The 23892-nt window shown below is 54.0% G+C and overlaps 1 protein-coding gene and 2 long non-coding RNA genes across 3 annotated transcripts in view; 2 read left to right on the top strand and 1 right to left on the bottom strand.

The window, feature by feature from the left end:
- The first annotated feature begins 270 nt into the window (after positions 1–270).
- On the top strand, positions 271–6998 carry LOC124231001 (uncharacterized). The gene is made up of 3 exons (XR_006886342.1): positions 271–353; positions 3404–3648; positions 4311–6998. It is a non-coding gene; the product is annotated as an uncharacterized LOC124231001 (long non-coding RNA).
- Positions 6999–7038: 40 nt separating this feature from the next.
- Positions 7039–9944, bottom strand: LOC124230989 (uncharacterized). Its single transcript, XR_006886338.1, has 4 exons — positions 9720–9944; positions 9304–9527; positions 7658–7737; positions 7039–7293 (listed from the first exon to the last, which is right to left on the bottom strand). It is a non-coding gene; the product is annotated as an uncharacterized LOC124230989 (long non-coding RNA).
- The window catches only part of ASB2 (ankyrin repeat and SOCS box containing 2), a 44009-nt gene continuing 29653 nt past the window's right edge, over positions 9537–23892 (top strand). Inside the window, exons 1-2 of the mRNA XM_046647590.1 lie at positions 9537–9687; positions 22692–22968. Coding sequence (XP_046503546.1) covers positions 22763–22968 — 206 coding nt within the window. The 5' untranslated portion in view covers positions 9537–9687; positions 22692–22762. The remainder of the gene's footprint in view (positions 9688–22691; positions 22969–23892) is intronic.

Below are 23892 nucleotides of genomic sequence, written 5' to 3'. Positions count from 1 at the left end.
TCCCCACTCACCCTCCCCGACCCCACCCCTCTGTCCATTCCTCCCAGACCCCCCACCTTCTCCCAGTCCTCCTTCCTGGCCCCTGACACCACCCCCCTCCCCACCCCTCCCCATGCCGTGGGATAGTGCCTCCCCACCTGTAGAGATTGTATATCCCAGCAGCTGACGCTGCTTCTGGCTCTTAGTAGGGCTCACAGCATTTAATTTGTGGCTTGAGGATAAAAATAGTAATAGTTACATTTATTGAGCATTGCCTCAAGCAGCTACTGCCCTGGACTTTCTCGGTGTGTTTCCTCATTTAAGCCTTACGCCAGCCCCGTGAGGAAGGTGCTGCTTACACTCCTGACTTACAGGTGAGAAACTGGGGCACAGAGACGGGCTGAGTGAACTGCCTGGCAGTTGCCCGGACCCACAGCGGGCTGCCGGCTGCAGCACCCCTTCCAACCCCACAGCCACCGCCCCGCAGAACCTGCGGAGGGAAAGGGCATTCCAGGTCCCAGAGGGACCAACGGCTCGAACGCACAGACAGGTGAGCGAGGGTGGGGGCACCAAGCGGCAGTGAGGCTGCGGATGGCATGGGGCTGACTGCAGAGGCCTCGGAGGTCCCACAAGACGCCTGGCGACCCGCCTCATGAGGTTATGCTGATTCTCCCAGGACCCACCTGCCCCTAGGGGGACGCAGAGCCCTCAGCCCACAGACACCAGACGGCCCTGGTCAGACACCAGGCCACGGGGCACCGCAGCCTGGAGATAATCTTCAGGCCCCAGCAGTCCCTCTCCTGGGACGTGTGGCACAACAGACAACTGACCCCATGGGGCCAGGCATTGGTGCTAAATATAGGCCCAGAGGCCCTGAGCGAAGGGCAGAGGCTGAGAGGCCAGCTGGCCAGACAGGAGGGGCCACAAAACAGGCCACGCACCAACACGAAAGTCCACTCTCATCCCAGGAGCCCGGCTGGCAGCGTCTGTCGCCACGGGACATCCACCCCCAGAGCATGGCCTGGGCGGTTGGCAGGCGCGGCATGTGCCCGGGTCACACGCTCGGAGGGGCCAGGCCAGGAGCGATGACAGTGCAATTCAGACAGTGCAGCCGGCCGCTTCAGTGGCACCGGGAAAATTCAAAAGGAAGGGCAGAAAAGCAAGAACAGAGAGAGAGGAAGACAATTTAAAATCTGGACCCTGCATTAGCTGAGTGAACTTGGAAATATATCTTAAGGTCTCTGAGCCTCCATCTCCTTGGGTGTGAAATGCAGACGGCCACGTCTGCCCCTCAGGACTGTGTGAGATAAACGCCTCGTCTGCTCTGCTCCAAGGTCAGCTCACCCTAGGGGTCCCTGGAGGGGCAGCCTCACTGGGGCACGTACAAGACCACATGTGTGCATGTGTGTGAGGAGAGTGTCCTTGTGCACACAGATCCGCTGCAAACACGCACACTGACTGAATTCTGCCCAACAGCCAGTTTCTTTGAAATTATGCTTGATCAGAGGTTGAATTCCAGGATTCAGAGACTCTTGCAAGATCCCTGTTATCCCATTTTTTATTTCTGATTTCGAAAATGTTTAGGTAGGCTTGATGTGGATTCCAAAAGACCTACAATTAGAATTTGTATTCTCAGAGCACAAAGATATGTGGGTGGAGCGACTTACAGCTGCTCCCTCTGGTTTCTGTATTCTTAACAGGTCCACGGTGCATCTTCTTCCTCCGTTTCTCAGGGCTTCAGAGAGGGGAAAGATTTGCAGAACATTCTGGTGGCTAGGCCCAAGCTCCTTCCAGTGTGTCAGGTGTCTCTCAGCCAACATGTGCACACACATGTGCATACACACACATGCACCAAGAAAGAGACGGAGAGCTATACTTTTAGAAAACAAGAGACTTCAACAGTTGCTTAATATTTTTATAAGACTAGTCTGATGGCCAACTCTCCTGCCAACTGGTGGATTAAATTCACCTCTTTTCTTCACTTAAAGAATGTGCACTATGTGTGTGTTAAAGAACACGCACTATGTGTGTGCAGTGTGCATGTGAGCTAAGCATTGTCAGTGCCTGTGTGCGTGTGTCTGATGGCACCAGCTTCTAGCAGGGCTGAGACCCATCCAGGGCCCCTTCCCTGCTTAACGGAGAACCCCCTGGCTTCACGGAGATCGCCTTCCCTCTGCCTTACTCAGACCAAGGCTGCATCTCCTCCTGCAGTGGCCTTCAGGGCTGGTATAGAAGCTGGTTCAATGAGCCCCCCTATAGCGCTCACAAGGCATTTGAAATCCAAACACTTGGTCCTCCTGAGACAGCTATTCCTGAACTCCAAGGCCGTCCTCAGGGAGCAAGGGAGAGGCCCCTGCACGGCCCCCTCCGCTCAGTGCAGACCACGTTCTGCCCTACATGTCCTCTTCCCACCCCATGCTGCCCCTCCAGCCAGGCCTTCTCCACTGCGGCACCGCGGACATCTGGACCATTAATTCTGTGTTGGGGAGGCTGTGCTGTGCACTGTGAGATGTTTAGAAGCATCCCCAGCCTCTACCCACCAGATGCCAGTAGCGCCCCCCACCCTTAGTTGTGGCTACCAGAATGTCTCCAGGTATTGTCAAATGTCCCTGGGGGGAAACTGTCCCAAGTCAAGAACCACTGTGTCCAACCAACCACCATCCCCTCTGTCTCCATCGGGAAGTTTAAGCTAATAACAACCTCTAACATTTACAAGACTTCATTCTAAGGAAGATTATACATATGTAAGTCTTTAGATATATATGTAAGCCTTAGTATTTATTCTAAAGAAGATATATATATATATTTTAGTCCTTGCTACCTTCCTGTGAAGTATGGGTACCACCATTTTCCCTACGTTTTATAGATCAGGAAGCCAGTGCTCAGAGAGGTTAAGCCAGTTGTCCAAGGTCATACAGCTAGCAAGTGCTGGAGCTGGCAGATGACTCCAGAATCTGGGCTCTTAGCCACTGGGCTCCACAGGGGGCTCTGTGGCAGACACTTTACAAGCGATTCTGTGCTAAAGGAGTGGCCCCAGCCTGACCTCCTGGAGTGGGAACAAGGAGTCACGATGACATCGACACCCAAATTGCCTGTGCTTGAAGCCTCCACTGCTCAACGGGGCTTGTGGTCTGTTGCAAACCAGGATTGCCATGCCCCCAAGCATTTCTTGGAGTCTCCAGGGGGCAGCAGGCATCTTAAATGTGCCCAGGAGGAAGCCCGGCCTGCCTTCTGGGCTCGACTCCCTCTAGTGTGTTGGGGTTTCTGTCACTTACCCCAATGACTTGGGTTTTAGGGTCTACGGCATGAGTATCAACCACTCCGGTCACATCATAAGCCTGGGAGGGAGCTGCAGAAAAGCACTGAACGGGTTTCTGGAAGCTCTGGCTTCTGCAAAGCCTTGACAGAGCCTCTCACTCTCCAGGCTTGGTCTCCCCTCCTCAGAAGAAGGAACTTGGAGCAGATGAGCCCTGAGGACCTTTAGTTCTGACATCCTTTGCTGGTCTGCTCCTTCAGCTCTCATGGGACAGAGGCTGTGTGGGCAGAGGTGTCACCATTGCCAGTCCAGGCAAGACCCAGGAGGGCCTTGGTGACTCCATCCGAACAGCAGGATGATAACGCCTCCCTCACAGGACGGCCATGCAGGTACCCGGACTCCAGGAAGAGATGGTAAATCGGGGCGCCTGTCCATCCCTTCCCACCCCCAGGATGTCGGGACCCCTGGTCCCCCACTGTGTCCCCAGACCTGCCCCACACTCAGAACCCAGGTCCTCCTCACCAGAGCAAGCCCAAGGCCTTCCCCAGCGCTGGGGCTGGCTGACCCCTGTGTGATGTCACATCACTGGCCACTTTGGGTCCTGAGGAGCAAGGCCGAGGTGAGAGCTGAAACCTGAGAGCAGACAGCTGCCGTTCGGCTGGCTGCCCCTGCAGAGGTGCCAAATGGGTAAAGCTGCGTATCTGGAGCAGCCACTTGGCTCCCCGAGAGCTCTGCCTCCAGAGTGCTGGGCCAGGGCCTGCACTCAAGAGGCATCTGCCTTCCAATCTCCACTGCAGTCATGGAAGGAATGGGGCCCCAGACCTCGTCCCAGCTTCATCCGGATGGCGAGGGGCCGGCCAGGAGCTGCTGTGTCCAGCAGGACATGCCGTGTCTGACACAGCCAGTGGCTACTCCTGGGGAAGGAGGGCGGGCCTGCTACGTGCTGGTCTTGTTTAGGAGGGGCCCTTCCCGCCAGCTGAAAGGCAAGAGAAAGCTCCCAGCTCTGCTCTGAATGCATTTACGCTCATGGAAAACCTGTTGCCAACAGCTAACTTGGGTTTAACTTCGTTCTCAGATTCCCAAGTAGGACTCAGGCACGGCGAGATCCAGCAAGGAATGGGCTGGAATGATCTGACACCAGTGCCCCTGCTGGAACCAGGAGGAGTGCTAACTCAGACTGCACGCTGATGGCATCTCCCAGCAAGGAAGATATCGTCTGCACAGGACTGACGAAGCATGCTCCAAGCATGTCCCCACCAGGCCCAGGACACCCTCCAGGGGCAAGACTCTCCCTGGAGAAGGTCAGAGCTCACAGGCAGAAGGCGCTGGGGCTACAGGTTTCTGCTGCCTGTGGCTCCTTATCAAGGGCTGAAACTCCAGAGCAGAGCAAGACAACCTTACTATGCCCCCCTTGGGGTGGGAATAACTCGGCGGCTGCCAGCGGAGGATAGTTGGCGATTTGTACAAGGCGGGCGTGGGGTTTAGAGCTGTGAGGCTGGCTGAGGCCATGGCTCTGCCATCCTCTCTGTCCTGCTCGTCTGTCCTGGCCACTCTTCTCTGAGGGGTCAGTCATGGCCCAGAAGGCCCCAGCTGGCTGCAAACAGCCTGTCCCATGAGTGAGTTTGCACCTCAAATCTGCTAATTTTGATGGAAATCCTTCTAAGATCCCCTTGGTCCTCCCTTTCCACGCATGTGGGCTGTTGGAAATAATGGGGCCAGGACCAGACAGCCCTTTGCCAGTCCTAGGGGCCCTGCAGGGTGGTGAAGCCTCATCCTGTGGGTGTCACCCCCACATCTAGGATGTCGACAGGGTGTGGGGCTGACCTGCCCTTCTCGCCCATCTTGGGGGTGAGTGATATGCCCTCTCTCTGCTCCCTATACGTGGAGAAGACCGTCTGTCTTCTCTCCCTGGAGTTTGCCTTGGTGCCCTGAGCTGGGAGGTTGAGGGGGGTCCGGATTGCTCCCCAGGAAAGGCACTGTCGGTCGGCCCAGCCCACAGGGCATAGCACCCGTTTTAAAGAGACGAGGAGAGGCCGGGACTCCTCTGCCTTCTCCTGGCTCCTTCTTTCCCTTCCAAAGATGCGCCTTCTTCCCTCCAGGGACTTGGGGCCTTTGTGGGCCCTCCCCACCCCTGCCGTCTGCCCTCTGTCCACCCCGCTCCAGAACACTGCCCAGGGTGAATGTCGGACTCTTGTCTGTTCCTCTTCATCTCCTGAAACCAAAATAAACTGATATACGAGGCAGCCAGGGCCGGGGGCCAGGAGCCGAGGCCGCAGGGCACTGCTTTTAGCAGGTGGTGTCCCAGCGCTGGGTCTGAGCCGTCCCAGGACTTGGCACTGACCCACAACCCAGCTCCACCCCACCCTCAACTGGCTCTTCCTCTCCCCTCTCTCTCTCTCCTTCCTGGAAGAGATGTCATTGTCATAAGGAAAATGTGCTGGTATTGGCATCCTCTCTGGGCCCCACGAGGTGTGGGACGCTATGAATGCCTCCCCAGCACACACACACACACACCTTTATTCACGGGAATTCAGATTAAAACAAACATGGAGGGAAGCTTGGAAGGGAGAGGCCAGGTATGTGTGTGTGTTTGTGTGTGTGTGGCCAAGAGCCAGGCTGAGGCTGGCAGACAGTGCCATGGCCCTCCCCAGTTCAGCCCCAGGAGCTGTGAGCACATACATTCAACAGCTATTTAAGAGCACCCACTGTGTGCCAGGCACTGTTGTAGGCACTGACACACAGCAGTGAAAAGAAAGACTATTCTAGATGGGAGAGACGTGCAATAAACAAAATACAAATATATGATGGGTAAGGGGGATGATGAGTGCTGTGGAGAAAAATAAAGCAGGATATGAGGCTGGAGAGTGGGGAGGAGAGAGTCTATTTAGGATCCAGAGAGTAGGGTCCCCCTGGGCCATGCATGAGCCCTGCAGGCTTTCTCTGGGTGGTCACATCCTGCTTGCTGCTCCCCCCCAGCTGTTTGGTTTCTGCCTCTGCCTATTTCTGTCCCGTAAAACCCTCCCGGGGGACTGTTCCTCAGGACCAGCTCTGGGGCCTTGTAGGAGGGCTCCAGAGATCACTGAGGCCGGGGCTTCTCAGATGCTTGACGCAATTTGACGTTCAAATTAAAACTGCAATGAGATACCACTCAGGCCCACCAGAATGGATAATATGAAAAAAGATGGAAAATACCAAGTGTTGGGCAGGATACGGAGCAGCTGGAACTCTTGCGCGCGGCTGGCAGGAATGTAAATTGGTACAACACCTTTGGGAAACTGTGTGGCATTTACTCCAGCTGAGCATATACCCGCCCTATGACCCAGCGATTCCCATCTTGGGTGTATACCCCACAGAAACGGGCGCGCAGATCCACCAAATTAATGTTCTAGAATATTCATAGCTACACTCTTCAGCATTGCCCCAAACCGGGACCCACCCAAATGTCCACCAACAGTAGGATGGATAAACTGTGATGTATTTGTAGTGTGGAATACTATGCAGCCGCGAGAAGGAACAATCTGTAACTACATGAAACGATATGGGTGGATCTCACAGTAAACTGATGAACGAAAGAGGACACAGGTGTGGCTCCACTCACGTGAAGTTCAGAACAATCTGTGCCGCTGGAGGGCCGGAGGGCGGTCACCCCTGGCGGGAAGTGGTGGGTGGTGGTGTAGAGGTGAGGGCGGGGACCAAAGAGGCTTCCTGGGTTCTGCTAATAGTCTCTCTTTGATGTGGATGCCGGGTGTGTTCAGTTCGTGAAATGCAATGGAGCTGGACACTTAGGACACGCGCTCTTTTCTGTGGGTCTATTACACTTTAATAAAAAGTTTAAGGAATCAGTGCTGTTTGGGCCTCTCTGGGGAAGAGGCAGGCATAGGTATGTTTAGTAGGATGCTAATGTGCAGCTAGGATTGGGAACTGCCGAGTTAGCCCAACCTGTTCATTTTGTAGGTTAGCAACCCGCGATGTCAACACACAGGCCGACCTATCCATCTCAGGCTCTGCAGACCTTTACTCGCAGCAGCAGCAACCCCCAACTATGATGAATTAAGAACCTGGGGAAAAACAAACATTCATCAGTTTGTATTGGTAGCCCTGTGGGGCTCCTTGTTCTGCTCCAACATTTGGATTCCCCATTACATGGGGAACTGTGGCTAAAAGCACTGACTTTTGTGTCAGGCAGATCTGGTTGAGATTGCTAAACCAACACTTATAGCTGTGGGATTATGGACAATCTCCCAACCTCTCTGAGCCTCGGTTTCCTCATCTGTGAGATGGGGGTGATGAGAGCACTTGCTGGGACGGTGGTATGAGTGTAGCAGGCTGCTGTCCCAAATTAGTCCATGTGTGCCTGGCCAGCCCCGCTCCTCCTCTGCCCACCCCCAACACCCTGTCTGTTCCCTGTGACTCTTCACTCACCGTCTGGGCTCTTGGTTTCCGAAAGCTGAGTGCAGGCAGAAGGCCGCAGGGTTTGGTGTGAGTTTCTCCAGCTCCCTCGACTACAAGAAGTTTTTCTGGTCTGGGAGGGAGAGGCGAGGCAGAGGGCCACCCAGGAAGGAGCCCTGTGCCTGCCCAGGGGCCCCCACCTCCCAGGCCAAGTCTGGGGAGGGGTCTGGGATGTGTAGAGAGCCCCTCCTCCCACAGGGAGCCCAGGGAAGCAGTGGGGCTCAGGGACACACTCCATGGAGTCACCTAGAACTTCTTACCACCGAGGAAAATCCCCACACAGTGAAGAGAATAGGACAGCCCCTCTGGGCCCTTCTCTCACACCCCCACCATGGCACATGGTCTGGGAGGGGCAGAGTGTGAGCTAACCTTGAGGGACCACCAGCCACAGCAGCCTGGGGGGACTGTCCCAGACCTCTAGAACCTTGACCCGACCCCAGGACACCCTGTATTGTCTGAGATTTATTCCAGCTGGACTATTCCCAGTGAGTGGAAAGGCATCCTGAAGTTCTCCTGAGTTTGAGTTGATAAGAAATCATGCAGTGGGGTCAAAAATCCAATATCCTCCAAGGGGAATGGGCCCTTGAAATTGATAGTTTTTTCTGCTTAAAGGAATAGACCAAGTGACATTTCCAGCTCCCTGCAACCTGAGATCTGAGCGCATATGTGGGCATGTAAGCGTCTGACAGCATTCAGGGAGCATCCTGGATGCTCAGTGCGTGTGGCTCTGTGTGTATTTCCTGTGCCACCTGACACGGACATTTTGTGCCATTCAATCTATTCCAGAAACAGGGGCTGTCCCTTCCCTGGCCCTGGAGGAAGGGCTCCCGTCCACCGTGCGCCTCTGCCCAGGGCTCCCCTACACGCTTGTTTGTTTGTTTGTTTGTTCCCCTGCCCTTTGTAGCTCCAGCCCCACCTACAGCATCCAGCAGCCGGATACCCGGATCCCCGGTCCCTCCAAACATCAGGCTCTGCCACTTGCTATGCGCCCAGCGACTCCTGCAAAGGCCCCTACACAGAATCCCTCCGTCCCTTTCTCCCTCTCTATCTCCTTCTCTCAAATTCAGTCCATCCTCCTTCCTGCCTCCCCTCCTTTTCTTCCTTTGTCCTCCAGAGAGCTCTCAGTCTCCCTTCTTTCTCTCCTCTTTCCCACCCTCCCTGTCTTTCCTCCTTCCTTTTATTTCTCTCCCCTCTATCTCTCCTCTCACGTTCACTTCCCTCCCTCTCTTTCTTCCAGTCCATGCTGTCTCTCTCTCTCTCTCTGATACTGCATTTTCTCTCCCCCTTTCGGCTCTTGGCTTATCACGGTGCCTCTCCCCCTTGTCGTCTCTGTTTTTTCCAATTTTCTTTTCTTCTTTCCTTTCTTCTCTGTATTTATGCCTCATCCTCTCTCTCTCTTTTCTCCGCTCTCTTCTTTTTCCTTCTTTCTCTCTGTCATCTCTTTCCATTTTTCCTCTTTTTTCCTCATTCTCTTTCCCTTCTCATCTCTCCCACACTTTCTTTCTCCCTCATTCTTATCTCTTTATCTCCCAGTTCTGTGTCTCTGTCACCATCTCTGTCTCTCACCCTCTGCATCTCTCTCCTCTCTTGCTCCCTCCTGGGTCGTTCCAGAAACATACCCATATATGGCCTCCATGCCAAGGATCACAAATGATGACGTCACGTGAGGGCCCACGCTCTGAGATGCTCTCTGAAGTGAGGTCCGGAATTGATGCACCCAGAGGATCTGAAGGCAGGATCGCAGCTTCCTCGGTACAATCTTCAAACAGGAAATCTGAGACTCATAACATCTTATAGTTTGGCTCGCCATCGCTGGTCATGCGGTGGGCCCGAAATAAACTCCCTGCTTCAAAGGAGAGCGTTTCAGAACCGCCTGGCAGAGCAGCCAGAAGCTCAGGGCCAGGGCAGAAGGAAAACTCAGGGAGCATGTTCTGAATTAAGACACTCTCAAGAAAATCCTTTCTATTATCCCTGAACTGTACCCTTGTTTCAGAGCCTAACAGGTAATGCATGCTTTCAACTTTCTTATACAGACCTGGAGAAAGGCGGTCTGGCTGACTGGGACCGAAACCTCTGCAGCGCTGCCTCGTAACCTCTTACAGACAAACTCCTTCCTTGTGTCTCCCCGTCTCTGCTATTCTCTCTGCATGCTGGTGACTTTCATTTTGGACTTGGGGGACATAGAATCAGCCGTTCGCATGTATTTATCCGTTCTTCTGGAGGACTCTTGCTCCGGATATCACGCTGCTGTGCACTTCTAAAAATGGAAATGCGAAAGCAGTTATCAATGATGCTATTGTTGGTGCCATAGGCCTCAGGCGATGTCTGTCAGACAAACAGCTTTCAGAAATGCTTTTAGGTTGAGTGAGTAGATAGATATTTTCATGCATGGGGGCGTCAATTCCATGTGACATTTATGGAGTGCCTATGTGGGCGCCGTGTTGTGGGGGCGACAGCAACCAAGGGGCCGAGGGATGTACCTGCAAGCCTTGGGGTTTAGGGGAAGAAATAGAATTTGTAAACAAAACTATGATTCAATGTAAAGAATGAGAAATGTCACGTGAAAGTTAACACTGTGGAAATGTGACAACACCTCGTGTGTGTGTGTGTGTGTGAGTGTGAGCATGAAGGCACAGTCAAGGAGGCAGCGGCCTTTGAAAGGATGGATGGGATGCCATCAGGCAGAGGGGTGGGGAGAGGGACCTCCAGGTGGAGGGGCAGCTCAGGCAAAGGCAGTCATGTCACAGTGGGTCTGGGGTGTCAGTGGGAAGAGCAGTGCAGCCTCGGCAAAGGGTCCGGAAGGTGAGAAGTTGGGGAGAGCTGGAGGGGAAGCTGGGGGAAGATGCAGCTCCTGCCAGGCCAGGCAAGATGATGGAACAGTTTCTGATCGATTTTTTTTTTTTTTTTTTTTGAGCAGAGGAGGGGTAAGCAGGGCCTTGGCAGCTCCTCAGGACGTCAGGGGGATGGACCGGAATGAGGAGTAGGAAGCTAGCAACTCTTAGGGAGGACAAGTAAATGATGGAGCCCTAGGCGGGGCAGACGCTGAGCCCCTTGCACAGGACGGAAGAGCTCTCCTCACCAAGGAGAGGCTCGTATGTGAGGAGGGATTGAGGGACTTCACAGGGGTCCAGCCAGAGCCAGCTGGGGCCAGCACACCAGCCACAGCCCCTGACCTCTGCCACCAGAAGCCTGGGGCAGAGCATAGGGAGGCAGCCAGTGGCAGACGCTCTAGTCACTTCCAAAACAGTTGGATGTGTCCTGACAGCTGGTGGCAGGCCTGTTTACAGCACGGCCTCCTCGAGGAGCTGGCAGCTGCCTGCACCTGGCACCGTTAAAGTTTGCATCATCGGTTCTTGCACAAACAGGCCAGGAACGAGTGCCTCGTGGGGGGCGCCCGCCTCCTCCTTCCTGGGGTGGGGGCCCCATATAATCCACCCTTGATGATCTTACAATGAATAATAACACAACGGATATCTGTGAGCATTCGCTGAGCACTTACTAAGAGCCAGGTACCGGCCTCCTGCTTGTGGCAATGTCTCTGTTGCTTCTTTTCGAGGGCATCGTGAGTAAGAGGTGATGGTTGCTCCCATTTTCCAGATGTGGAAACTGAGGTTCTAGAGGGTAAGGATCTGGCCTAAAGCAGACAGCTGGGAGGTGGTGGAGGAATCCGGCCTGGCCTCTTGGCCTCCAGTGCCCACAGTCAAAGCAGCGGCCTCCCGCGGCCTCCTGGGGGACCTGCACAGCGGTAAACGGACCCGTCCTGGCACGGCCAAGGCATCATAAGGTGCCCGTATATTGTGGACAGGCTAGATCCAAGAGAATCTTCTCGAAGGAGGCACAAAAATATCTCTGGGCCCGCCCAGTGTCCCTCCATTTCTGAGCTGCAGAGTGTCAGGCTGCCCGGAGGAGGCAGCCATCACAGGACTGGTTTGTGTCTCTACTTCTCATCAGCAGCAGCTTCTTTGGGACTAATTAAAGCCCAGGAACAGAAATGAAGCTGTTGAGGGCTTTATGGTTGAGGGAAACGTTTCAGGGAAGTGATAGAGATGTAGAAGTAAAATGACCCCTAACCTGCTTGAATTTTTTAAAGAAAAGGACACAGACGAGAGGCATGGAAAAGAGAGGAAAAAGAGGGCAAGCACAGAGAAGAGAAAAAGATTTAAATAAAGGAAAGAGAGGGAAAAAACAGAAAGGAGAAAGGTGCTAGCTGATTCTGGTGTGATCTCGATTGAAAGATTTCCAGCCAGCCCCGCAGCGGGCCTGGGTGAGGGGGGCTTCTGGGGGGAGCTCCCGTGCCCAGCTTGAGTCTTCCGACTCTGCAGCCCGGAGCTAGAACCCCCTGCCACCCAGGGACAAGGGGAGGGTCCTTGTTCTCCCGCTGGGCAAGGCTTCAAGGGGCAGGGGCAGCAGCTGGGGGAGGTTCAGATCATATCAACCAGCCCCGCCCCACCTCACCCCCTCCCCAGGCTGCTGGCACAGATGGCGGAGCCCGGCATTCGCTGAGCCCTGGGCAGGAACTTGGTCAGGGGCCTAGAATCCCGCGTCCAGACCTGTATGGAGCCAAGCCTTGCTGATGGGTCTGGCTGCCGCAGGAAAAGGACAGGGAGGTGGACCGAGAGGGGTGTGGGAGGGGGCTAGTTGTGCTGGGGCCGGACCACGGCAGGGCCAGGAGGTGAGAGAAGGGCCTTCCACTTGGGAGGCTGAGGTAAAGGTGACCCATAGGCCTGGAGACTCAATAGCTTGGGACCCAAAGAAATAAAATGGAAACTTGGCATTTGTTGATGCTTTTCTTAGCTGGTGCTCGTGGCACCGCTTCAGACCGTGGGCCTTTGGGCCTGTGTGGAATTTGTGCTTCCCCTGGAAAACAGAATATTTTCTGCCAAAGAAACAGGAAAGCAATCCCCTCCCCGACTTTTGTCCACCCTCTCTTCCTCTCACTCTCTCCTGTTTCTAGTGGCTTCCTCACTGTACACCAATAGATAAATAAACCACCAAGACTTGCCGTCAGGGGCCCAGACCACTTGGGAGAGATTCACCCAGATTCAGGTCAGCAAGGGCTCTCACCTCCATGTGAGATGGAGCCTCAGTCTCCCCCTCTGTGCAATGGGCACACAGTGTCCATGTGGGGGTGTGGTGGAGCAGGAACAGGGCCAGCTCTGGACAGGTTCAAATCCCCGGTCATCACCTCCTACCTGGATGACCTTGGGCCAGTCACCCTTTCTCAGGACCTCAACTTCCCCTCCATACAACAGGGAGACGAGCCCATGTTGTGGGGTTGACGGAGGACTGCAGCCCCTAGCAGATCCCCTGGGGAACGCCCAGCAACCCTGTCCAACTTCAGAAGCCTAAGGTCCTGGCGCCTGAGGGAAGCCAGGAGCTTGTCACCAGCATCAAAGGATCCGGGATTAGCAGAGCTGGGAGCAGCTTTTCGGGATCTTTGGAGTCCGAACAAAAGGCTCAACCCCCAGCAGCTGCGAGGCCCTGGACACCAGCAGCCAGAAGCCTGTCAGCACTGCCTCTTTCAAGGGCCCCCCAGGGCTCTGACCTGGGCACCTCCTGGGGCGCCAAGCAAGGGGGTCTAGATCCCACGCCCCCTGCTCCCCAAGGCCAGCTCACCCCTTAGCCCGAGCAGAAACTTCCAGAGTAACTAACCCCTGGCCGCCACCCTAAATATTCAGCATCAGAGGGTCTGATGAGAAGAGGAACAGGCAGGCCTGTTCCCAGCCCCCTCTGCCACTTACAATGTGGGCCTCAGTCTCTCCATCTGCACGATGGGGAGAATCCTACTGCCTCTCCCACCAGTGTTGAGAGGGTCAAAAGGCACAGCACCTGAAAGCAGCCAGGAAGCAGGACAGGGACCCACAAGCTCCAGGTATTTTTATGGCTCAGGTTTTAAAGCCATAGGACCCAAGAAGTGGGGAGAACGTTTCAATGGTTCTCAGCCACGAGCCCTCCAGCTGGAAGTGTGTCCTCAAATTTCCTAGGACCTGTCTGGATCCCAGGGGAATGGCAGATCAGAAAGATAAGCTTCGATATCAACTTATGGGGCATTGCAAGGAATTGGGTTGAGGACGGTAGAGGCCAAGGAACCGCCCGGGTCAATTCCCTACTTCCTCACATGACCCCAGGCTAGCCCAAGTAGCCATGACCTCAGGCCAAGGGGCATGTGACGTTTGGGAGAACCTGAAACTTTTGAAATAAACAAGTAGAGAGCATATTATCTACATACATATACACACATATAATAGAGACACACATAGACATATATATATAGTTTTTTTGAATATACATATATCGCCCTGAGTTTAACTTGGGCTTTTACTCAAAGCTTACAAAACAGGTGGAGAGCGCTGTTGGTTACAGGAGATGAGGACTAGGCGTGAAGTCAGAAGATGCAGCCTCCAGTCTCTTCCATGTTGGGTTCTTCCCCATGTGCCTCAGTTTCCTCATCTGTAGGATGGGAATAACAATACCCTTATCACAGATTTATCACGTGGCTCAAAGTAACAAGGCATGTGAGAGCATAAATTACCTGCAAGGGGGGCGTGGTGGTGGCGGTTCTCCGAGAACCTGTCGTAGTGACCTGAGGTGACAGATGGGCCTGACCTGTGGTGCTCCACCTAAGGGCTGAATTGAATGGGCCACACTCCATGGTCACACCTAAATAGACCCTCACTGAGACACTTACATGGCACTTGCTACGTGCCCGCCTCTGTTCCATGAATGGAGTCCTGGCTGGGAATCCACGGTCGTCATCTGTCGTTCATGTGGTCCACACATATTCAAAGCCGGGGTTAGGAGAAGTGCAGTGGGACGGACCATGGGTCCTTCCAGCGTTCCCAGGACAGCAGGTCGTGTGAACAGGAAGGGAGGAGGGGGCCGGAGGGGCCCTGGGGATGGGGGATTGGGGGTGAGGGGGCAGAGCGCATCCTGCACCAGGCTGGGCTGGGGGAGGGCGTGGAGGTCTCCTTCCTCCCCAAGCTCTGGCCCCATGACTGACCCATGGGCCCAATCAGCGGGACTCTGCAGGGTCCCCCGGGCAGCCTGGGACCACCAGGGGGTCTGATGGCCACAGCCTTACCTCTTGACCACAGCTGTCCAGAGAAGGCCAGCTCACTGTCATTCTCACGCTCGCTCTTTTTAAATGGAGGAGAGTGTGGGAGGAGCCACATCCCTCAGACTGGGCTCCCTGGAAACCGCCAACTGGGGACGAGTTCCAGGTGCACAGCGTCCCAGCAGGGTGGGTCAGAGCAGAGAACAGCGGCATTTTGGGAGCCGTAGAATAATGTGAGCAGGCTTTCGTGGGTCACTGGCTGTGTGCTGGGCGCCCTGCTCCCCATTTATATACATTACCACATTTAATCTAACACCTCCACAGGCTCGATACTATTATTATCTCCATTTTACAGATGGGTAAAGTGAGGCACCGAGGGTGGCAGTGACCTGCTCCCCATCACATGGCCTGTAGGTGGCAGAGCCAGGGTTGAACTCAGGCAGTCGGAGACCAGCAGCTCCACCATCTACCACGCAATTATCTTCTCAGTAAGAGCTATGCTTCCAAGGTTTGACCCTATCATTCATTCGCCTGTCCAGGCAGCGCTTATTAAACATCTACTGTGTACCTGGCCTTGGGTTGTGTCCTGGGGTTGCGACACGAATGACACAGTCCTGCTCTTCAGAAGTTTCCAGATTCTCCAGGGACACAGGCCCATAGCAGGCAGTCAGAGCAACAGAACGTGAGGGGTGCACTTGGAGGCAGCTCAGATGCCGCGGCCGTCAGATCCAGAAGGTTTCCTGGTGGAGGAGATGTAGGAACTGTGTCTGGATGGAGGACTAGCCAGGTGACGGCACAGGGAAGGGAAGGCAGATCAGTGGCAATGTGGGCTCCATCTACAACAGCCTGAGGACAGGAGGTGGCTTGTCCAGGGTCGCACTCCCCACTCCCGACTGAGCCTCTGGCTGAAGGGAGCTTGGGGTGCGAGAGGACGGCCGCCAGCCCTTCCTCTTGCCCTCCACCTTCCCAGCCCTGCCCCCACCCCCAGATTTCCTGATAAGACAGTCAGGGAGCCACTCCTCCCACTGCAGCCCCCAGACAGCCACAGAGACCCCACCCCAGCTCCTAGGCAGCCCCTGGATGTTGGCGAGCCTGGATTGTGGGGAGGGGAGGGAAGCGGTGGAGGGGGGGGGGAAGGACCACGTTCCAAATGCTGTTGTTCAATCCTCACCACAGCCCTGCGAGGACCCGGGTTTCTGCGCCCACTTCACAGATGTAGAAACTGAGGCCCCAGTTAGAAGAACACTGGCTGTGGATGGAGCAGGCACCGTGCTGAGTGCTTTGCATGTGTTAGCTCAAGGAACCCTGCCACAGCGGCTAGCCCCGCTTTACTGACGCCACCCGGAAGAGGAGGCCGCTGCCCTGGGGCCAATATTTGGGGCACAGCAAAGGAGGCAAAAAAGAGCCCTGGAGGCCCCAGGGGGTCCGGTCTCCCCAGTTCCAAGCTGGCCTTGGCTTGGTCACCCTCACACACTGCTCCCTCTGCAGGCCCCTGGCTTGACCGAGAAGGCCCACGGCACTCCCGCCTGCCCTGGGAAAGGGCTATTTTTTCTCCCAATCAGCCTCCCAGAGGCTCCCTGGAGACTGCTGGCCTGTCTCCAGGACTCAGGCCTAGAAGCTGGCCCGGCCCCCAGGCAAAGGCCTCAGAAATCAAGCTGGGCAGCAGCACCTTGAGGGGAAACTGACGTGAAAGGGGGGCAGGGCATCAGCCTGGATCTCTCCCCCCAGCCCCCCCATGCCCCCGCCATGAAACAGGTACTTTTATTAGGTCAATTTTAGGTGGAGAAATAGAGATTCTAGGAGTTTTCCTAGCTAATAACTGGCAAAGCTGTGAGTTGAACCTGGTCAAGCTGACCCCACCGGCTGCTTCATAACTGCCCCCTCATGCTGAGGCTGAGCCGCCCCACCAGCCCCCAGGGATGTGCCCCCAGTGTCCCTGGGAGGCATCCCAACCTGTAATTGCACAGGCCTGGGGATGGAGGGCTCCCCTCCTGAAGCAGCCTGGACCGCGCACTTGCTAATGGCCAGGCCCAGCACGGAGCCCTCTGGGTTCTACTACCAAGCCCTTAAGAATGGTATTCACTAGCATCTCCGTTTTGCGCGTGAAGGTTCTAAAGATGGGTGACTCACCCGGGGACCCTCAGAGGCTGCGGATCTCAGCGGGAAAAGCAAGAGACATCACTGCCCACAGTGGAGGGCGGGAGTTCGCCGTCTCAGAGGCAGAGACCCTCTCCCTCATGGTCCCTTCAAAGTCAACCCTCACCTCACTCATCTGTGTGTGCCTTCGTCTGTGTGGGCCGAGGGCCTGGTGTGGTGCCCACTGCACAGGCTGGACCAGGACGGCAAGGTCGCCCCTGTCTGCTCAGAATCCGTGTGTGTGGAGCGAACCCTCCTCTTGCCCTGACTGTCTCATCTGTGAAATGGGAGCAATCACATGGGGGCATCAAGTCCTTTTGGAAGGAGCAGGAGTGCTGAAGAATTAATAAGTTAATTCAACAAAAAATGTTCTTGCCTTCTGGGGGCTGTTGTCACGGCAACGCCATGAAATAAGCGACAAATGGAAAAGTCTGCGGACGTGGTCTACCCAAGGGGGAGGGCTGGTGAGTCTGAGTTAGCTACAGGAGGTTGGCGGTTCCAGGCGACGTCACCTGGCTGCCCTCGCGTCCCATAGGTGCCTGGGCCGGAAAGAGGCGCGGTAGCGGGAGCTGTCCACACGCCTCCGATCAGCCCACGCCAGGCCGCAGGGCCAACAGCCACCTTGGGTGAGGGGCTGGAAGGATCCCGGTCAATGCTTGCTCTACCCCTCACAAGCTGCCCGTGCATGCCCCAGCCCGTGTGTTGCTCCTACAACATGGCGAGGAGGGTTGTCTCGCTCCCATTTTCACTGGTAAAGGAACCAAGGCCCAGGAAGGGGAAGTGACTTGACCAAGGTCACACAGCTAGTAAGTTTCAGAAGTGAAACTAGATCCTAGGATTCCTGACATCCAGATCTGAGATCCTTCCACTCCCATCCAGGTCCCTATTCCCCCATGATCAACACTAAGCTCTTTACATATGGCGGACCTGTTAAGATGGGCATAGGGGACCCCCAGGACAGACAGTTTGAAGTTCAATAGCACAGGGCTAAACCAAACATCTCACTGAGTTGTAGAGCTTTAGAACTAGAAGAGCCCTTGGAAAACTTGTGGCCAAAACTCCCCTTTTGCAATGGGAAAACTAAGCCCAGAGAGGGACAGGGACTTGGCTGAGGTCACACAGCACTCCAGCATCAGCATGGAGATTCTAAGCCAGGCCTCTAACTCTGAGTCCAGTGCTCGTCCCCCTCCTCCCCTGTCCTGGAGCAGATGCCCTCAGATGGCACCTTGATGCTGGGCCAGGCACTGGGCATCCACACTTCCGGTCAGTGTAGTACCCTATGCACTGAGCCCTGCCTTATGCCAGCTGGGGGATAGAGCCAGACCCTGGCCCTGGAGAAGCCGAGGGGGTCCTTCCTCACTGGGCAGAGCCCCCTCCCCACCCCCCTGAAGGCCGACCTGGGCCCACCAGACCCGCAGGGACCTCAGCCACAGGGAAGCAGGGACGGGGCAGGAAGCCAGACCTGACCAGCTGGGGTGGGACCACCCAGCTTCATGGTGCCCCCTGTCAGGATGGCAGAGCCAGAAGGCGGGCCCTCGTCCATCCTCCCATTTAATGGATGGAAAAACCCAGGGCCCGAGAAGGAAGAGAGGTGCCTGAGGCTGAGCTGGGACATGAACCCATCTCTTGATCCCCAGTCTTGGGCTCTGTTCATAATAAACCAAAGTGACGTTGGTGATGCTACTGCTGCAAAATAATAATAATAACAACACCCCAAACATCAGGCACAAATAATTTTGAGGTCGCAACGCCCCTTTCCCCTCCCCTGGTGTGGAACACAGGGAGGCCGCCCGAATACGGATCTGGAGCAGTGGCTCTCAGCCCTGGCTGCATGCTCATATTGTCAGGGAAGCCCTGGACACGGCCGTGCCTGGGCCTCAGCCCTGGTGGCTTCGAGTTCGTGGTCTGGGTGGGACCAGGGCCTTGGTCTGTTTTCGGGACTCTCAGCCAGGCCTGAGAACCATGTGTTATGACAGTTTTGACTGCATGTAATAGTCACTGTTATATATGTTATGTGTTAACTAACACTGGCTTAAACCATAAGGATCTTCTGTCTTTACCTAACAAGCAGGCCCGGGTGGGCAGACTCAGCAGTGGTTTAGCAGCTCTAGAATATAACGAAGGACCCAGAAGACCTATCATTAACTCTGTCAAACTCATGTATCAACACTGTCCCCCTCATGGTTACAAGATGGCTGCCACTGCTCCAAGCATCAAGTCCTCTAAGTACAAAGCAGGAGTGTGGGTGAGGAGTCATTTCCTTCACAGCTTTCCCTTGCATCAGGAAAAGGAGAGTCCTTCCTAGGAGACCCCAGCAGAATTTCCTTTATGTCTCTTTGGACAAAACTGAGCTACATGTCCACTCTTAAACTGGTCACTGGCCAAGGGGACAGCAAGATTGTCCCACTTGGCTTGGAACAATCATGCTTCATCCATGGGAGAGGGCATGCTGTTGCTGAGCAAAGCCAGGGTCTGCTGGCAGAGAAGATGGGGGAAATGGCTGTTGGGCGGGCCGTCAAGAGGGTTTGCCACACGCTACCATTCTGGAGACATTGGGCACCAGCGCGGTTAACTTTCACTGGGCCTTCTCTTTGCATAAGGCACTAGCCTTGGGGAAGAGGATCTGGGGTCATGTCCACACATGAAGTACTGACCACAGCCCAGAGGGAGAAGTTCTAGTGTCAGAACACTTCTCAGAAGAATCTGGGCAGGCTTCCTGGAAGAGGAAGCACTCGCTCTGGGCCTTGAGGGATGAGAAGGAGTTCTAAGAGTGTAGAACAGAGGGGGATGTGTTAGGCACAGCCCAAGCAAGGGCAATGGAGTGGGAACCACAGGTGGCTTGGGGGTGTCCTTGCCTTACCTGGAAGGTCAGGTCTGGTGTGCGAAGGAAGAGGGTGACAAGAGGGTGAGGACTAGATTTTGAAGGACTCAAAGGCCAGGGCAAGGGGCGCAGGCTTTGTTCTCTTAGGCAGAGAAGGGACTTGGTGAGGTCTGGGGTGCGGGGTACCAGAGCTGACAGTGGGTGGGTGGGCTGAGGCCAGGCAGGAGAAATCAAGGCCTGAGTCAGGCAGAATCGGTGAGAGGAGCCACTGGAGGGAGAGCATCAGGAAGGACTGGCAGAGCAAAGAACCGTCATGGTCCCCAAATGCCCTCGCACCGCCCATCTGCCGTCTTCTGGGTCTGCAGCCTCCTCTCAGGTTTGGAAGAGCCCAGATTTGTTTAATAATAACAACTCTCATTTGCTAGCGCTTTATAGGGCAATAGTTGTTACTCTCAGGACTGAAACAGGAATTGGACAAAGGAATATCTATCAATGGCTGTGTCTGGTGCCACCCCTTGTCCCCTCCCCCCCACGGCTGTCCCACCTCTACTTGTAATTTATGACTGGTCATTCTCCAAAGTGGTGGCTCCCCACCACCTGGGGGCCCCTTCAGAGAGGGTAGGTCCTGACTTAATTGGTCGGAGATGGGGCCCAAACACCGATACTTTTTAGAACTGATTTTATATTTTTTTTTTTTTTTGAGGAAAATTAGCCCTAAGCTAACATCTGCTGCCAATCCTCCTCTTTTTGCTGAGGAAGACTGGCCCTGAGCTAACATCTGTGCCCATCTTGCTCTACTTTATATGTGGGACGCCTGCCACAGCATGGCTTGCCAAGTGGTGCCATGTCCACAACCCGGGATCTGAACCCTGGGCCGCCGAGAAGTGGAACGTGCGCACTTAACCGCTGTGCCACCAGGCCGGCCCCAAGAACCGACTTCATCTATTTTTAAGTAGCTATGTTATCGCAGTAGAAGCTGCTCACAGAGAGTGCACCAGTCAGACTCGAGCAGCATCAGGGATGCTCACAAAGGAAATGAATCAACCAGCCACGTGATCACTGAGATCGAGAAATACAGCGTGACTGGCTCCCCGGAAGTCTCTCTCGTGTGTGTCCTCCCAAAGGGAACCGCCATTCGGACTTCCAGCACCACAGTTTAGTTTTGCCTGTTCTTGAGCTTTATGTAAATTGAATCGCGTATATACATTCTTCACTATCCAACTTGCTCGCTGTGGTTTACTTGCTCGCTGTGGTTTGTGACGCTCATCCTGTTGTGTGTAGTGACCACGTGTCGATTTCACTGGTGCGTGCTAGTCATCATGAGAACATACCACGATGCAGTAATCCATTCAAATGTTGATAGACACTGGGGAGTGTCCGTTTGGGTTTATCATGAGTGGTGCTGTTATGAATATTCTTGAACTGTCTTTTGGTGAACACACGTACACAATTCTCTTGGGCATAGAGCTAAGAGTGGGATGTTTGGGTCACAGGATGTGGGTATGTTTAGCTTTAGCAAATGCCATCAATTTTCCAAAGTGGTTTTACCGTTTCACCCACCCACCAATGGTGTTGAGCGTTCCACTCGCTCACATCCTCCCCAATGCTTGGTGTTTCCCGTCTTTTTTCACTTGAGCCACTCTGATGAGTGTATAGTGGTATTGCATTGGGGTCTTAATTTGAGTTTCCCCCAAACACTTGTGCAGTGCAGCACCCTTGCGTTTGGTTGTTGGCCATTTGGATGTCCTCTTTGTGAAGTAATCTTTTGGGTATCAGTAAACTACAGCCACAAGAATGTGGCATAACAAAGCATCCCAAATCAGCATTTATTCTCCACCAACAGTCACCGGCCAGAGCAAGTCACATGGCCAAGACCAATCTCAGTGAGTGAGTGGGGGGCACTCTGCCTCCAAGGGGAATGGGGTGAATGTTTGCCTAACAAACCAAATTATAGCACTGGCATTTTGGAAATTTTTAAAAAGACCTCATGTGATTCTAATGTCCAGCCAGGGCTAAGAGCCATTGACCTACAGTCACACCGCGTGTCAGCTTAGTTGACGGAATGAAAATCAGGCTTAGTTGATTTCCTGAAAGCAGTTGACTCAACCAAAGTCCATTTCTCCCCGAGGCATTTTTTTTTTTAAGAAGAGAGTCCCTGGGATTAACATGGCAAATTATCTTAACGACTGATTTTAACTGTGTCATGTGATCTGAAGGAGTGGGCCCGTGCCTGATCCATCTCCAGTGTTCTCAGCTCTGGGACAGTGCAGAGAAATGGGGAAGAGCCCGGACAGGGTGTTGGTGGACAATCGGAATGAAGGCGTATAAGCTCTGTTGTGTAAGCTCCATGGAGGCAGGGATCATTGTTGGATCACAGCGCTTAGAAGAGTGCCTGACATACAGTCGGTGCTCAATAAATAATCTCTCATTTAATGCTGCATGCATAAGTGTATAGATAGGCTGTCCAGAAAGGAAAAATGAATGGTGGATGGTTTGTTGGAAAGATAGATGTATAGATGGATAGAGGGGAAGATAGATGGATAAGTGGAAGGGTAGGCGGACAGATACATCAGAGGATGGATAACGGAGGAATTAGTAGATGGTTGGATGATAAACACATGAGTGGATGGATAGAAGTATGGATAGTTGAATGGATGGATGAACAGTTGGATAAATGGACGGATAAGTGGACAGATGGGAGGGTGGACGGATAAATGAGTGGCTGGATAGATAGTTGGATGCATGGGAGGCTGAATAACTAGACAGATGGGTGGATGGTTAGATGGATGGTTAGATAAGTGGGTGGATTGGTGAACAGGTGAGTGGTCGGGTAGATGGACGTGTAGATGAATGAGTGGTTGAGCGGATCATATGACAAAACGAATGCATAAAAAATGATTGTGTGATTGCCAGAAGATGGTACAGCCTTCCCTGTGGGTTAACATCACTATCTTGCAAATCTGCTAGTGACCAGGATGGTTCTGGTCTCTTCACAGGGTCTTCTGATTTGCTGCTTGCTCCTCCCACGGAGTGCCTCTCCTGGAGGCTGGGGTGAGAGGTGAGGAGGATGGCCACGGAGATCCGTTCTCGGGGCGAACAGCGTACCATCGGGCGCGAGGAGTACAGCCTGTACAGCAGCCTGAGTGAGGATGAGCTGGTCCAGATGGCCATTGAGCAGAGCCTGGCTGACAAGACTCGGGGCCCTACCACTGCTGAGCCCACTGTGTCCACGCGTGTCAACCGCCAACCTGCCCATTTCTACCCATGGACCAGGTGAGCAAGGAGAAGCCAGCTGGGGCATCCACTGAGTGCAGATGCCAAACACTGTTAACCCAAGGCTAAATTATCCCTGTCTCTAGGATGCCCTTTATCACTTTAGTGGATTATATTTGTTAGCTGAACTTACTGAGCTCTGACGGTGCCAAGCACTGTGTTAGGTGCTACACACACTTGAACTCACTGAATCCTCTTAAGGACCTTCTAGGAGGCTCGATGCTATATTGCCATTTTACAGATGAGCCAACTGAAGCTCAGGGCTGAGTAACTGGTTCAAGGTCACACAGCGAGTAGGTGGTGAGGCAGAGATTGGAACTATCTGGTTCCAAAGCCCATGGCTTGGCCTTGCACTCCTGGCTTTATGTCTGTACAGTAGAACCGATGTTCTGAGTCTGGCCAGGGCTTCCAAACCCCTCTACGCAGTCTCCCTGGGAAAACCTGTCTGAGAAGCGAATGCCATCCGCCCAGCAGGGCTGTCCTGCCTCCTTGCTCTGGCTCCCCAGTCTCGGCACGACCTCATCACCCCAGAAGCAGGACCATCTAGAGCGGCGCCATGTCACACTGACAGAAACATGGCGTGAGCCACAACTGCAATCCCACACGTGCAACTGTGAATACCCTATAGCCACATTCAAATGTAAGGAGAAACAGGTTAAAATTAATTGATGTCCAAAATACTATCATTTCCACGTGTCATCAATACAAAAATTACGAATGAGATTTTTACATTCTTTTTTTCACACCAAGTCTTCGGAACCTAGTGTATATTTTGCGCTCACAGCACATCTTCATTCGGACTAGCCACGTCTCGACGGCTCACTAGCCATCTATGGCCAGCGACTCCCGCATTGGACCGTGCCGATCTAGAGGACACCTCCCCTGTAGGAGGTGGAGCCAGAGGAGTAATTAAGTATTGAGTCT

Source organism: Equus quagga, chromosome 20 (assembly GCF_021613505.1).
Source record: "Equus quagga isolate Etosha38 chromosome 20, UCLA_HA_Equagga_1.0, whole genome shotgun sequence".
Lineage (NCBI taxonomy): Eukaryota > Metazoa > Chordata > Mammalia > Perissodactyla > Equidae > Equus > Equus quagga.
The sequence above is the reverse complement of the archived record's forward strand: the minus strand, read 5'-3'. Positions and strand labels throughout refer to the sequence as shown.